Genomic DNA, 15,890 nt, shown 5'->3' with positions numbered 1-15,890 from the left:
CCTCTTGTCTCTGTCCAGATGAACACTGCTAGCTTCCTTGGTTCTAATAGTAGATCAGTATATTGTTGGGCCAGTAGAGATACTAGAAGGCCTCTGGGATGTAGAAAAATATGTAATGTTCCCTTTCTCTTGTTTTCTCTCCCTTAGAGGTACTGCTGGGCAGAATTAATAGAATTCTCAGTGGATAGATACGGTTAGGGGCCCCAAGTATATACCCATAATAGGGCTGGGGCTGGAGAAAAGGACATTTCTGAGATGGTCATCTCTAGGTGCTCTAGGTATAATTTAGAAGCTCTCATGCCTTCTTTCTCTAACTTCTTCTGGGGGACCCAGGAGGCCCTCTTTGGCAAAGATGTGGTGGAGAAAGGGAATGATACACATTTTTGTACACCCTAGAAACTTTGATAGGCCTTTATTGGCCTTTAGAAATAGGGTCTAGGAATCAACTATCCCTTGAATGCATCTGAAGTGGAGGATCTCCAAGTCTTTTCATTCTCCCCCTTATTTCCTAACAATACTTTTTATTCCTCATCACATTCAACCTTTTCCTGCACCCCATCCCATCCCTAGGAGGAAAAAATAAGACCTACCTGACAGTCATCCAACCTCTGCTTGAAGACCTTTAAAGAAGGGGAACCCACAAACTACTGGGGCTGCCCATTTTACTTTTGAACTGCTCTGGTGCTTAGGAAGTTTTTTTCCCTGACATTAATTCTAAATCTATCCCTGTATGACTTGAACCCATTGTTCCAAAGTGCTGCCTTCTGGGGCCAAGCAAAACAAATGTAATAACTATAATAATAATAATAAGCATTTTATAGCACTTTAAATTTTGCAAACTGCTATACAAATTCTATCTCATTTGATCCTCATAGCAACCCTGTGGGGAAAGGTGCTACTATTATCTCCATTTTATAGATGAGAAAGTTGAGACTGAGGGGTTAAGTAAATACCTGAACTTAGTTCTTCCTGGCATTCTTACCTGCTGTGCCACCCACTCACTGCCCAGAGGACAATCCTTCAAATACTTGAAGTATGTTATCATGCCCCTCTGCCCAAGCCTTCTCTTCTCTAAGTTACACACCTGCAGTTCTTTCAAATAATTCTTTTTTGGCATAATCTTTAGGCCCTCCCTAGTCCTGTTTACTCAACTCTGCATGCTATTTATCTTATCAATGGTCTTCCTAGAATGTGGCTTCCAGAATGGAAAACACCAGCAATGCTACCACAACTCTTCCCATTTTACAAGATGTAGCAGGCTGGTTGCTGCATTGAAAGCAGAACCTAGACATCGCCTGTGGTCATGTGACCCTTTCTGCCTTCACATGCCCTGCATAATCTATGGGAATCTGTGGGGAACTCAGTCTGTTAATGAGGGCCTTCTAGCAGGAAGGAAGGATTACCCGTATAGAGAATCTTGGTATATAGACTGAGTCGATCTCAGCAACTGGAGCATTTAGATGTTTCTCAGTAGGAGATGCTATGGAAGAAGTGACCACTGAGGTAGAATTTCTTTTCCTTCCTTCCTTCCTTCCTTCCTTCCTTCCTTCCTTCCTTCCTTCCTCCCTCCATTCCTCCCTCCTTTCCTTCCTTCCTTCCTTCTTTCCTTCCTTCCTTCCTTCCTTCCTTCCTTCCTTCCTTCGTTCTTTCCTTCCTTCCTTCCTTCTTTAATCTTTCCTTCCTTCCTTCCTTCTTTAATCCTTCTTTCCTTCCTTCCTTCCTTCCTTCCTTCCTTCCTTCCTTCCTTCCTTCCTTCCTTCCTTTTGTCTTCACTTGGGGAACTAGGGAATTTTCATTTCTAGGGGTTTCCTATCAATAACAAGACTTCCTGTCTCTGTTCCAGGTGGGATGGATAGCAGGGTCCCTGGTGCAACCAGCAATGGAAAGACAATACCAACTTATTCAGTTGTGGAAAAGGAGAAAGAGGAGGAAGAGGAGGGCACACTAGAGCGGGGTCACTGGAACAACAAGTTGGAATATGTGCTGTCTGTAGCCGGGGAAATCATTGGGCTGGGCAATGTTTGGAGGTTCCCCTATCTCTGCTACAAGAATGGGGGAGGTGAGCACCCACTGGCTCCCACCAGGAGGGGAAACTGTTTCTATCTCCTGTACTCAGTGAGTCCTTAGGTGTGCTAAAGTCTTGAGATTCCTCATACTTTTTCTTGTACCCTTCCCAGATCTACTGAGCCACATCATGTCTTTTGGATCTGGGAGTTCTTGCTTCCTAGAGATAGCCACTACAAATCAGGGAGTGGGGAGTGTAATCCTTGACTCTACTTCTTTGGGTGTCCATGCTGGTTGGGTGTTTCTCCCCTTTAGAGCTATAACTAGATCGGGGTGACAGGGGCCTTGTCCTTTGATGAACTTTAGAGGGGCTGAAGAACAGCACTCTCAGCCCTTAAGAAGCATAGAAGTAACTAATTTTAGCATTTTTTTTCTGTCTGGAACAGACTTGTGATTTTATTGGTATAGGGAACTCTTAGCAAGTATAAGCCAGGGCTCTGCAATTTAGAAAGCTGTCTGGGGCACTTAGCCGTTAAGTGGCTTGCCTACCTAGGCTCATGTACATGTCAATACATGTCAGAGGTGTATTTGAACTCAGGTCTTCTTAATTCTGACGCTGGCTGCATGTGATGTTGCCTCTCTGAGCTTAGCAAATAAATTAAAGGAGGCTGAGGAACTGTGATATCTTAGGACATCTGTGTTGTCTTGGAGCATTCTTTTCACCTAAATGAGTGTGCATTTCACAAAAATTATGGCTCTTGCTCTCCCCCTTAAAAAAACCCATAGCTTTTAACTGTGTTTTATTGATACCTTTTGTTATCACATAGCAGTGATTTCTAGAAAAAACAAAACCTATCTAGTCTCTCATTTAACAAAGAAAAACTGTTAAGCAGACACTTGATATGATAGATGCATTTGACATTGTATAAAATATTCTGACCCAGCAGCCTCCTACTTCTCTGCTGTGAGAAGGGTCATTGTCTGTTCTCCAAGATCTTCCTTTGTTTTTCATTTACTTATAGTTTGGCTTCCTTTTGGTGATTTTTTACATTTACATTATTATAGTTGGGCATAATATTTTTTTCCATTATGTTAATTTGTTTCACTCCTGTTTTTCTACATTTCTCATATTCATCATTTCAAATTGCATAATACAATTTGATAACATTAATAGACCACATTTTTTTTCAGCTATTCCTGAATCAATGAGCACCCATTTTCTTTGTAGGTTTGGATTTTTTTTTTTGCCTTGCCATCAATTATGTTGTTGTAGTCATTGTGTATATTGATTTCCTTGCTCTTCTTACTTCACTATACATCAATTCACATATATCTTCTCATGCTTCTCTATGGTCTTCAAATTCTTAGCTTCTTATAGTATAGCAACATTTCATTTTATTCATTTTGGACCTTCATTTGTTGGATCTTCATTTCTGTTTCTTACCCCCATGGGGTCAAAAAGTATGTATAGTTTAGTTATGTTTCTTACATGGTTCCAAACTGATATCCAGAATGGTTTGACCTATCCAGAGTTCCACCAACAATGTATTAGTGTGCCTGTCTTTCCGCAGCCCATCCGACATCGATTGCTCCCAGTTTTTTTTTTTATTATCTTTGCAAATGTACAAAGTATGAAGTGATCCTCAGAGTAGGTTAAAAAATTAATCCAATACATCGACTTTAAAAAATTGTAATTTATATATTTTGTTTTCAGATCACCTTTATTTCCTAATGTTTCCTTTCCCCTCTCCTCTACTGAGTAGGTCATAATTTGCAACAAAGAATAAAAGCAAAGTTGGTGGGGGGGAAATAGTAAAGTAATACTGAGTTTGACAGTGTACATAACACTTCGCACTAATTGTGTCCTACTTCTTCAAAGAAGGGAGAGAGGTACGTTGTTTCCTCTCCTATTTGGGACCAAGTTTGATTACTGCAATTGGTTTCATTTTTTCTTTCCATCGTTGTAGTCATTGTGTATCTCGTTTTCCTTGTTCTTACTCTCTTCACTTTAGTTTGTGTATCTTCTCATACTCCCTGTATTCTTCATATTTAGTTTCTTATAGCATGGTGATATTTTGTTACATTCATGTAACACATTTGTTTAGTCTTTCCCCAGTTGATGAACATCACCTTTGTTTCTAGGATTTTGCTACTACAAAAAGTAATGCCGTAAATATGTTGGTGTGTACCTTTCTTTCTATCCTTGACCTCCTTGGGGGCATAGGTCAAGCAGTAGGATCTCTGGGTCAAAGGATAACGGACAGTTTAGTCATGTTTCTTGCAACATTCTTAATTGATAACCAGAACAGTTAGACTAACTTGCATCACCAAAACTGTATTAGTGTACCTGTCTTCCCATTGTCCTGACTATTGACTATTCCCATTTTTTGTTTATCTTTTCCAATTTATAGACTATGATGTGAAAACTGAGTTGTTTCAATTTGCATTTCTCTTATAAGTAATCAAGCATGTTTTCAAGTGAGTACTTAGAGTTTGCAATCCTTTAGAAAATTGTTCAGATCACTTATCTATTGGGGAAAAATTTTTGCTGTTATATGTTAGCATCAATTTCTGTATCTATCTTGGAGATCAGATTTCTTGATGATATTTGGTATAAATATTTATTCCATTTGATAACTTGTCTTCAATCTTCATTGGTTTAGTTTGTACAATAACTTACATTTTATGTAATCAAAGTTGTCTATTTTATCTTTCATAATCTCCTTTATCCATAGTTTGGTTAAAAATTCTCTACTTTCTGGCTCTTATAGAAATCTTATAGAATATATTATATTATATCTAATGGAAACTTATAGAAATCCTGAATAATGAAAAGAGGTTTCAGGATAGCTCATTTTAACTCCTGCTCTCTCTTTCATGTGGTGCCCTAGCTTAGAGAACCCTAAAGGAGATACATGAATACCTAGGTTGACTGTCAGACTTAATGGGCCACTCAAATTCACAGGTTACCATGTAGAGGTCAAGTGAGGAAGGGTTCAAAGCAAGGCTTGTGTAACCTCCCTAGGTTAGAAATGTTTGGAGAGGGTATGGATGTAGGATAAGTGGAAGTAATAGATGGAATTCAGTGGGTTACTCCACAGAATACAAGGGCTCAAATATCCTCTGGTGGTACTTATAGCCTACCGTAGGTATTGCGGCCAGGCTGGACTAATGAAGTCTGTTATATTTCTCTGTCTTAGTGATTTAGAAGTAGGCTACAGCTAGAATTAGTATATTTGACCTGTTGTGGATCCTGGTGTGTACCTCCAAACACTTAGTGCTTGAGGTTGTAGAAGTTGTCTAGAGTAGGTTCAATATGGATGAGGGATTATGAATACAGGTACAGGAGGAGCTCAGTCTCTTTGTGGAATTAGGCATTTGTTCCAAGGCCTGTAGGCTGACTGACACTTTTGCAAGGGATAGACAGAAACCTTTGGGTCTGGGATCATGGGTATTATTCCAGTTTTTTTTTCTCCCTGAGGTCTTCCTCTGTGCTATTCCCTGTACCTAGAGGACCATTATGGCTTTGTCAGGGGGAACCTGGCTTAAGCATCTCAGCTGCTGAAATTGTACTGGGAGTCTGGAGGATTTAATTGGAGCTCAGGATCCTTTGAGATTGAATAACCCGATTAGCCCCTCACATTGGCAGAAAGAGGATTAGGTGGTGAAGCTGATTTCCTCAAGCCTCTTTGGAATTGGATGATCTTTGGCCTAGGAACTGTAAGGAATGGGGTGAAGAAAGGGAAGGAAAGTACAGAAGGAACCCATTTGCCTTGGAGTATTTGGGTCCAAGTTAGAATTCTCTGTGGAACATGGGGTAGAAACATAGGGACAACCTTTGGAAAAGTAGTATTTGGGAGTAGAGAATATTATTGAGATCCTGGGCCTTGGGGAAATGGTCTTTGACTCTGTATTTAGACATTCCTTGCTGAAGTCCCAAACTAAAAAGTTTGGTCTGATGGGCTGATTAGAGATAGAACCCCTTGTCAAGATTTACTCTAAAAACTTTGATTAATGGGACCATAGGTGAACAAGGAGAGTGGCTACCTCATTTGGGGGAATGGATTGCTGATCTTAGAGAGCCTGGACCAGGCTATTTGTCTGTTTTTATCCCCCAGCCAACTGATTCCCTTCCCATCTCCAAGTATATCAAACTCCCTCAGGATACTCACCCCTGATAGAGTGGTATCTCACTGTGAGAAGTATACAGAACCATGTCACCCTGGTATCCCTAGAAAGAGGGTGCCTCCATATAAGAAAACTTTGTGTTATATGATTGGGAGGCAATGGAGTGAGTGAACTTTCTTGATTGTCTACTTTGTTTCCTCTAAGTCTTTTTGGGTCTCCCAGGGTCACTGCAGAATAACTCTTGACAGTCATGGAAACTAGTATTGTAGAGTTCTGAAAATCTGTTAATGAACTATGTTCTATGTGAAAGGGCTATGTCTATTTCTATACCCTTTCCCTGCCTTCTCAGACTTAAAAATCTGCTGCTATACTAAGGAAAAAAGATGAGCTATAGACTTAAAAAACAAGTTGTTCTTGGCAGTGGGGTGGTAAATATTTGGGTAGGGGAGTTCTTAGGGGACTGGAAAACTCCACCAACCACTATTCGAATACTACACTAAGAAAAAAAACAACCCAAAAAACCCAAGGGTCTCTGCTCATATACCACCATGGGGCTGTATATCAGTATTTCAGTTTTCCTGTTTATTTTTTAGTTTACTTAAGTCACTGTCCCTCTCTGTGCTCCTGTGTTCCTCCCCAGATCCCACCCTGATAAAATGGTTACTGATGACTAGTATGGACTGCTAAGCTTCTTGCCTGCATAACCACATAGGACAAAATTATCTGTATACAGAGCCTTTTGGTTTTATGTGCATAGTTGAAGGTAAACAGGGTGGTCACAAGAGACAAAATTTATCTTTGTACTTCTTTTCTCCCCCTGGTAGTACCATCTTCCCTCTTCCTCCCCAACTCCCACCCCCAAGGAGGTGAAAGAATGATACACAAATGATCTTAGGTCCTTGAAATCATTTTCAAGGGGAAAGGAGAATCCTGGAAAGGAATGATTGATTAGTTTGGAAATAATGGTAGCTCATGCTTAGAAAGTTTACAAAGTTCTGCTTTCTTCACAACAACACTATGAGGTATAGGTACTGCAAATATTTTTATATCCATTTGACAGATTAGGAAATTGAAACGCATTGGTAATGTGTCATACAGCAACTAAATGTCAGGTATGGATTCAAACACTGGTCCCCAAATTCTAAGTCACGTGCTTTTTTTACAAAAAATGACAGAAATTGTGTTTATATTGAGAGTATTTTCTCAGGTCTAATTTCATTCAGGGGTTTGGGACTTCGGGGGTGGTGAAGGCTTTTACCTGTCTTACTTTACAAATTTCCAGAGATCAGAGCAAAGCCTCAGGAGTCATGGCCTTTAGCCAGCTCACAGTTGGAGGGACATGTGACTGCGGAATGTGGTACCTGACCTAGAAAACTAGGTGAAGTGGTTTTGCAGTTGACTTGTCATCTCTTTAGTCCACCATCCCTGACCCTATCTTTAATGTGCTGATAGACACAGACAGACAGTTGGACAGAGAGACAGAATTAGATAGATAGTAAATGCGTTTCTCCATTAGGGTTGGGATTTCCAGGGGACTTGAGAGTTCTGAGAAAGTCATGGAAACTTGTGCTGTAGAGTTCAGACTTGAAGTGTAGCTTTGTTGTTTTTCTCTCATTCATCCTCTTTGAATTACCCCTAAGAGAATTATAGAATTTAAGACCTGAATAGGACACTGGGAATCCTGTCTCTCAAGAGGAGTACTTCCCTTGGTAAAGAGAGTCAGTAGCGTGTCTCTTTTTTTTGGGTGACGGTGGTAGTAGTGGTGGTGGTGGTGATGGTGCTTGAGGTTGTGATGGTGGTGGTAGTGGTAGCATGGTGGCAGCAGTGGTGGTGGCGGCAGCATTGGTGGTGGTGGTGGTGGTGCTGGTGGTGGTGTATGTGTATCTTCTGCCACCCAGGAAAGATTGCCTAAAGTTTTAGGGTAAGGGGAGGGATGTTTGGCATAGTGTGTAATGTGTATGTTGGAGATGAAGTGTCTGTGGGAACTCCACTTTTATCCCTGAGTCAACTCCACTTCCTGTTAGAAATTGTCTTGGTGATGTTTATCTGAAGTGTTTCAAAGGCAGGGCACCTCAAGAGAAAGGATAGGTACTCCCTCACCTGTATTCTATTAGACTCAATTCTAGCTTTGTCATCCCTTCCTCTATCCTTGCCTTGATCAAGACAACCCAGCAGGTTTAGACTTTGGCCTTTCCAGCACACTGTTGGGCAGCTCTTTCAGGAGGCCAAGGAGGAGGGGAGCAGAGCAGGGCTGTAAGGTTAAATATTGTCTTGACTTCTTAGGAAAGAGTCTGGAGTGGAAGAGATGGGGAGGAGGAGGGACTGGGACTAGGCCAGTATTTCTCCCTCTACCTTGTACTGTTTGAGAGCCCTAGACAATGTGGTCGGTCTTACCCCTGCCAGGCTGACTGGCATTATCAGGTATTTGTTTTTCCCTTTTCTACTCCCCCCCCTCAACCTAGTTTTGATTGATTTGTGGATATATTGCACTTAATTGAAAGTATTTTTTGTTTTTTGGTCTCCAGAAATTCAGAGTGTTGGGATCTCTCCCTGCTAGAGTCTGCATTGGGGATGTACAGTAGGAGTTAGAGATTTAGGGTAAGGAGTAAAAACTATAGAAGCTTGTTTTTTGGGGACTTTGACCCTTTGTACTTATTTGTCTTATAGAACATACAATCTTTGGCCAAATTCCTCTTGTTCCCTACTAGTTCTCCACTAGTAGGCTGAACCTGGTAGGTTCAGGTATAGGGAGCTTCTGGGTGAGGAAATTCTCTTGATCAATGCAGGTGAGAACCTTCTTGACATTTTATAATAGTCAATAGCACTTTGTGCCAGGCACTGTGCTCAGGGCTAGAAATGAAAAGAAAGGCAAAAGATTGCTTCTGCTCTCAAGGAACTTACACTCTAATGAGAGAAACAACATACAAATAGCCATATACAAACAAGATAAATATAGGATCAATTGGAGACAACCAATACAGGGAAAGCACTGGCATTAAAAGAGATCAAGAAAAGTTTCTTTCAGATGTTGGAATTTTAACTGAGACTTGCAGGAAACCAAAAAAGCTAGGAGGCGGAGATGAGAAGGAAGGGCATCGCAAGTATGGATGACAGTAAATGAAAATGCTGGGAGTCAGGAGATGGAGGGGCTAGTTCAACGGACAGAAGAAGACCAATGTTACTGGATCTAAGAGTACATGGTGGTGGTGGTAGAGTGGTGGATCTAAGAAGTAATAAGACCAGAAAGAGATGAAAGTGTCAGGTTAGGGAAGGTTCTGGGGCATTAGGTTAGAGGACTAGCTCAGGGTCACACTGTACATGTCAGAGGTGGAACTTCAAACCAGCTCTTTCGGATTTTGAGCCCAGTTTTCTTGTCAATATGTCAAATTACTTCTTAATAGTGTATGGACTAGATTTTAATGAGGGATGGGGACTTGCCTGTCTTCTATGGTCCCATTCCCTGGGATGGTAGTGGCAGAAGGAATGAAAGAAAGTGATTTCTTGGGAAAGCTTTTGTCTGGTGGTAAGATACTAGGAGCAGAGTCTTCTTATTTTTCTTGTACCAATTTTCTGTTCCTGTTTCCAAACCAAGCCACCCCCCACTCCTATGCCAGCAGGTGGAAAAATAACTATGTTTCTGGTCTCAGGATATTTGTCACATCCAGTGCTCATGAAAAGAATGGCAAAATGGGGATTGGGATTCCAGCCACTGAAGGGAGCAGCAAGCCTTGAAAGGGGTTACAAATTGTAGGTTGTGCTAAATTTAACCTGGCTTTCAATTATTTGATGCATTGGTTTAGATAAGGGTTAGTACTTGTTGGGGGAAAAACCTTGGTAGGGGCAGTCTGACTTTTCACAGCAAAAAAAGCCACAGCATTGAAAGGGTAGTAGCTGCCTTGTTCTCTCCCATGATGCCAGGTCCCTTTATTAGAGCTATGTGCAAACTAACTCCCCATTCACACTGAGGGATGATTGTGTTCTGGCTGTCTTGGGTTGAAAGTATGTAGTTGGGGTGGGGTGGGGGATGTGGGAAGAAAAGTTGTCATGGAAAATGGGTTGTAAGGTCCACAGGCCACACATGGGAGTTTAGAACAGCATAATGTAGGGGGATGTAGAGGGTAATGAAGAGATTGGAGACAGTGCAAGGTATAAGATACGTGTTTCCCACAACTCATCCCCCACAGGTGCCTTTTTCATACCCTACCTCATCTTCCTCTTCACCTGTGGCATTCCTGTTTTCCTCCTGGAGACGGCACTGGGTCAGTATACCAGCCAGGGGGGTGTCACAGCCTGGAGAAAGATCTGCCCCATCTTTGAGGGTAAGTACCTGAAGTCCAACTCCAGAGTATGAGCACTGGTGGTTGTAAAGCTGGTCTGGGAAAATTGGGATGATTAGAAAGAACGTCAAGGTCAAGAAGGGGTGAATATTTTCAGTTGGAATTCAGCCAGTTGATTTTGTAAATGGGACTGACTTTGCTTGACAGGGGTGGGGCAAGGAAGTAGACATTAGCAACAGGGAGAGGGAGGGACTGATAGATAGATAGATAGATAGATAGATAGATAGATAGATAGATAGAAGGATAGATAGTACTGTGCCATTTACTTTCTATTTAGCATTCAAGTTATGTACAAACCTGTATGGACTAATTTCCTGGGTGTATACGATGCTGCAACTTGTAAATGCTAATAATAACCGTGAATTGGTGGACTTAAGGGAATATCTTAGGGGCAAGAGCAGCTGGAGAGGTCTGCTGAGGGAAAAACAATGAAGCAAAGTCATGCTTCTGAACAAAAGGAACAAGGAGACTGATTTTGGGAGGTTGGGACAGGAATGGAAGGTTTCAGTAGCTCAGGTGGTAATAGGACCTTAGCACTAGGAGCAAAACTTCCTTCAAGGTCAGGTTGGGAGGAAGATGGGTCCTCACGTGCTCTGGATGCCCATTTTGAGGTGAAGGAAAAAAATCACTGATTATGCAGGTGGAGAAGCTAGATTTGACTTTTGCCTTGGCTACCTACTGCTCTGGACAAATCACTTGGGGGTGGGTGAATTGGATGCTATTTCATTTCAGGTCTATTCCTCTGTCCTCTTTGTGTTCTGCTCCCCAGGCATTGGTTATGCCTCCCAGGTCATTGTCATCCTCCTCAACTTCTACTACATCGTTGTTCTGGCCTGGGCCTTCTTCTACCTCTTTAGCTCCTTCACCGTTGACCTTCCCTGGGGCAGCTGTGACCACGAGTGGAACACAGGTAAGTAATGCTTTTATCCTCCCTTCTCTTTCCCTAAGGGCTGTCCCTAGCAAATCCTATCACATCCTCTTGGGTAGGGACTGGTCCGGTCCATATGACTGACTGCCCGAACTAGGGATTCTTAGTTTGGTGAATAAAAGACTGAGGGGGTGGGATGGGTTAGTGTTGGTGGAAAGGCAGAGGACCAGACAGCCATATTCAAGCATTTAGAGGGCTGTTGTCTGGAAAGGGGATTAGATTTGTTTTGTCTAACCCCTGGGAGTCACAGAGAGGAGAATTTTGGCTTAAAATAAGGGAAAAAATTTCCAAACAATTAGAACTATAACTAGGTGGAAAGGGCTGCCATGGGAAGTAACGAGTTTTTAATCACTAGAATTGTTCAAGCAAAGGAAGGGTGACCACTTGTCATTTATGTTGGAGGAGGGGTTTTAACTTATTTATTTATCTTGGCAAGTATTTATTATCTCTCCCTCTCACTGCTTTCCCCCACTGAACAATTAAAAAAATACCCTCATAATAAGTATTCAGTCCAGTGAAACAAATTCTTAAATTGGCCATGTCTAAAAATGTATGCCTCACTCTGCATTTCAAGTCAATCACTTCTCTGGCAGAAGGTGAGTGGTGTTTTTCATGTCCAGGCCTCTGGTCTTGTGGTTTATCCTTGTGTTGATCAGAGTTTTAAAATCTTTTAAAGTTGTTTTTCTATATAATGGTTATATCATAGTATAAATTGTCCTACTCGTGCTCATTTCACTCTGTATCAGTTCAGGGAGGTCTTCCTGGTTTCCTTTGAAATGATCCATTTCTTCATTTCTTATGGGCACAGTGATATCCCATTACATTCATGTACCACAATTTGATCAGTCATTCTCCATTAGGTGGGTACTTAGTAGGACAGCTTTTTATCTGGATTGGATGAGATAACCTATTAAGTACTGTACAGCCCCAAGATTCAGTTGCCATTGATGTTAGAGAGAAGAATTTTTTTTTTTTTAAAAACTGTATATGACACTGTGTCTAGGACTGGGCAGATAGTTTCAGAGAGACCAGAGAGAATATGGGGGAAAAGCATTTAACGGAGAAGTTTGAGATTCAGAATTCTAGCCTTCATCTCCTAAAGGAGTCAGTATGACACAGTGGGGAGAACATTAGCTGTGGACTCAGAGGACCTGGTTCAAATACTGCCTCTGATCTCAACAGCCCAGGTGGCCTTGTTTTTCCCCCAAATGGGGTTAGATTAGATGGCCTCTAAAGTGCTTTCCAATTCTGTGGTCTATAAGCTAGCTATAAAACCCTTAAGCAAGTCTCTTAATTTCTTTGGGCCTTAGTTTCTACATTCCTAAAAACAAAACCAAAAACAAATAAACAAACAAAAAACCTAGGGATAATACCTTCCCTGTCTACCTCACAGGGTTGTCATGGTGATTAAATGAGCTAATGAAAGCAAGAGCCCTTTGTAAATTGTAAATGGTTATTGCTATTTGTTCTCCCTGGGGATTTATTATCCGATGTAATAGTCTGACTTTGTGCTATGAGAAGAAAACCCCAAGTAACTCCAGAAAATCTGTGTGGTGAATCATTGAGAAGTGAGTAGACAGATTTTGAGATATTCATCCATTTATTTGTTTGTTTGTATGTGAAACATAATTTGTTTGATTTTTTGTTTTGTTTTGTTTCATGCTAAAATTATGGGAGGGGCAGCTAGGTGGCACAGTGAATAGAGTACAGGGCCTGGAGTCAGGAAGACCTGGGTTCAAATCTGGCTTCAGACACTTTTACTGGCTGCGTGACACAGGGCAAGTCATTTAATCTTGTTTGCCTCAGTTTCCTCATCTGTAAAATGAGCTGGAGAAGGAAATGGCAAACCACTCCAGTATCTCTGCCAAATGGGGTCACAGAGAGTCGGACATGCCTGACCAAACAACAACAATAATATTATGGTTGTCTTCAGGTATGAGTGTTCATATTTCATATGAAGGAGGAAGGGACCGCGGAGATCATTTTAGGATCACAGGCTCTAGAGCTGCAAAGAACATTAAAGATCACCCGTTAATTTGAAATCAACTTTTCCTAATTGTGAGACCAGTGTCTGTGGAGTGAGTTTCCTAACTGAGGCCCCAGAGAGGAAGAAGCTCATCCACGGTTACACATGGAGCAAGTTATATAGGGGAGAATTGAACCCGGGTCTTCTATTGTGCCTGTCTTTCCCCATCTCCCTCTTGTGTTAATGATAGCTGGCATTTATCTGGTGCTTTAGTTCACGAAGCACTTTACAAATATGATCTCATTTGATCCTCACAGCAACCCTGGGAGGTGGGTACTATTATTATCCCAATCTTACAGATGGAGAGGCTTATAGAGGTTAAAGTGGCTTAGCCTAGGGTCACACAGCTAGTAAGTGTCTGAGGCTGGATTTGAATTTAGATAATAATAATAATAGTATTTATGTAGTACCTACTGTGTGTTAGGAACTATGCTAAGTGCTTTACAAACATGCTCTCCCTTGATCCTCACAACAACCCTGGGGTGTAAGTGCTATTATTATCCCCATTTTTTAGTTGAAGAAATTGAGGCAAACAGGTTAAGTGATTTACCCAAGGTCATATAACTAGTAAGTACCTAGGACCGGATTTTAACTCAGATCTTCCTGACTGTAGGTCCAGCACTCTATGTACTGTGCCACCTAACTACTTCAACTATTACATATCTTTCTGCTTCCTTAAAAAAAGTATAATTAAAATCGCTTAACATTTTCTTTATAACTCAAGCTCTTCATTATGAATATCAGTTATTGTGCTATACTATATCTTTAGGGGCTCATTGAGATGTTTGTCATCATCTGAATTGAACCCAAACTGCAACATATTTTAAGGTCTTGTTTCTGATTTTTACAGTTTTTCTGCCTCGTCCCTTGCTATCATCTCTTCTGGTTGCTTTTAGTGTTTCTGCCTCCAATAGTAGTTCTTCCATATTATTTACTGTTCTAAGCTGTGTGGGAAACCAAATAGTCAAGCTTGTTAGAATTGTGTCTTAAGTAGGGGTAAATATACTATGAATGAAAACCTGAGGAATACTTTGAGTTAAGGGCAGGAACATTTTGATATCTTGCCTGGTTGTTTAGATGCTTCTTTTACCCTGTGCAGTTTTCAGTCTTGTTTTAGAGAGTTAAAGTTGCTGTATAAGTAAGGCATTACCCTTTAAAATCAAAACATCAATATGATTAATAATGCTATTTCTAGGGTATCACAGACTCTCAGACCTGGAAGGAACCTCAATAGCCATCTCATTCAGTTTATACCTGAACATTTTTTTTTTTTAATTTAGGAGAACGAAGCCCCTTCTCTGGATCATAAAAGAGGCAATATAGGTCTTGTTATTTATAAAGGAATTGTTTTAAAAAACAAAATTTAAGAAGCTTTCTTAGGGTATTTTTGGGCAATATGAGTTTTTTGAAGACTTCCACATAGGTCATGAAGTTTTCACAGTCCCCAAATTGTCTCTATCCAGCCTTGATACATAGCTAGCCCCAGATTTCCATACCAGAGAGACTAGCAGAGTACAGAGCTCATGGATGAGGTTCAGAATGTAAAATTACATTCAAATTTGACTTCCCAGTCCTCTGTCTTTGATTTCTTTTTACCTCCAAGATGTCAAATTGCTCCCACTTATCAAAAGACAAATTAAAAAATACCCATGGGCTCATGACAGCATTCTTACTGCCTCTTCTTGGAAGGCAAACAATTATAATAAAATAATATGAAAGTATTAGAGACTTTGTAGACCCATAGGGATGACATTGTCAAGTTGATTATCTCTTCTTGGAAGTGAGAGATGAAAGGTAATAGTGGTGCCAGGTGATTGTGTTAACCAAATCCCTTTTTTAAATTTATTTCATACCCACTTACTGGGTACAATGTTTCACATTGATGCCCAAAGCACTCTAAGTCATAGGCTAGTCAAGGTTACTTCTTCAGGCCTCATGGTTGCTCATTCTTCAAACATGGTAGTCTTCATGGTGATATTTGTAATGGTAATTTAAATGAGAAACCTTTCACATCCATTAATAGGCCCATGTGACCTGCTTATTGTGCCCACAGGGGCGTGAATATATGATGAAGTAATTGACACAAAAAAGACAAAGACATGGGGCTAGGCGAGTCATATAATCAAGCTATAGACTGATTTTAATGGAGTTACTGACAGTATTTTATACAGGTTAATTACGGAGTCATCCTAACTTCAAAGAAAAGTACAATAAAGCACTGATTAAGTTTTTTATTTCCTTGTTCCTAGGAGTGAGACACTATTTTTACTCAAGGCTAACCAAATTGAAACATTTATGTTCTCTTGCATAGATAACCAGACTGAAACTTTTCTGTCATCACCCATGTGGGCAATCAGCTACAAAGGCAGGTTTTCTTTGCCAAGTCTTCTTATCCTAAAACTGGCCTTGCCATGCACAGGCCCATTTTCAATTGACCCTGCCTTGCAGAGGTCTAAGAGGCCTAAAC

At 40.8% G+C, this 15,890-nt stretch overlaps 1 protein-coding gene across 2 annotated transcripts in view; it reads left to right on the top strand.

Moving 5' to 3' along the window:
• Positions 1–1,848: 1,848 nt before the first annotated feature.
• LOC118850606 (sodium- and chloride-dependent GABA transporter 2) overlaps positions 1,849–15,890 on the top strand; it is a 43,099-nt gene continuing 29,057 nt past the window's right edge. Inside the window, exons 1-3 of one of the 2 annotated variants that reach the window (XM_036760146.1) lie at positions 1,849–2,059; positions 10,317–10,451; positions 11,239–11,379. In XM_036760146.1, coding sequence (XP_036616041.1) covers positions 1,849–2,059; positions 10,317–10,451; positions 11,239–11,379 — 487 coding nt within the window. The remainder of the gene's footprint in view (positions 2,060–10,316; positions 10,452–11,238; positions 11,380–15,890) is intronic. The other variant, XM_036760147.1, reaches the window with a different exon arrangement.

The sequence above is a fragment of the Trichosurus vulpecula genome, chromosome 5 (genome assembly GCF_011100635.1).
Source record: "Trichosurus vulpecula isolate mTriVul1 chromosome 5, mTriVul1.pri, whole genome shotgun sequence".
Lineage (NCBI taxonomy): Eukaryota > Metazoa > Chordata > Mammalia > Diprotodontia > Phalangeridae > Trichosurus > Trichosurus vulpecula.
The sequence above is the reverse complement of the archived record's forward strand: the minus strand, read 5'-3'. Positions and strand labels throughout refer to the sequence as shown.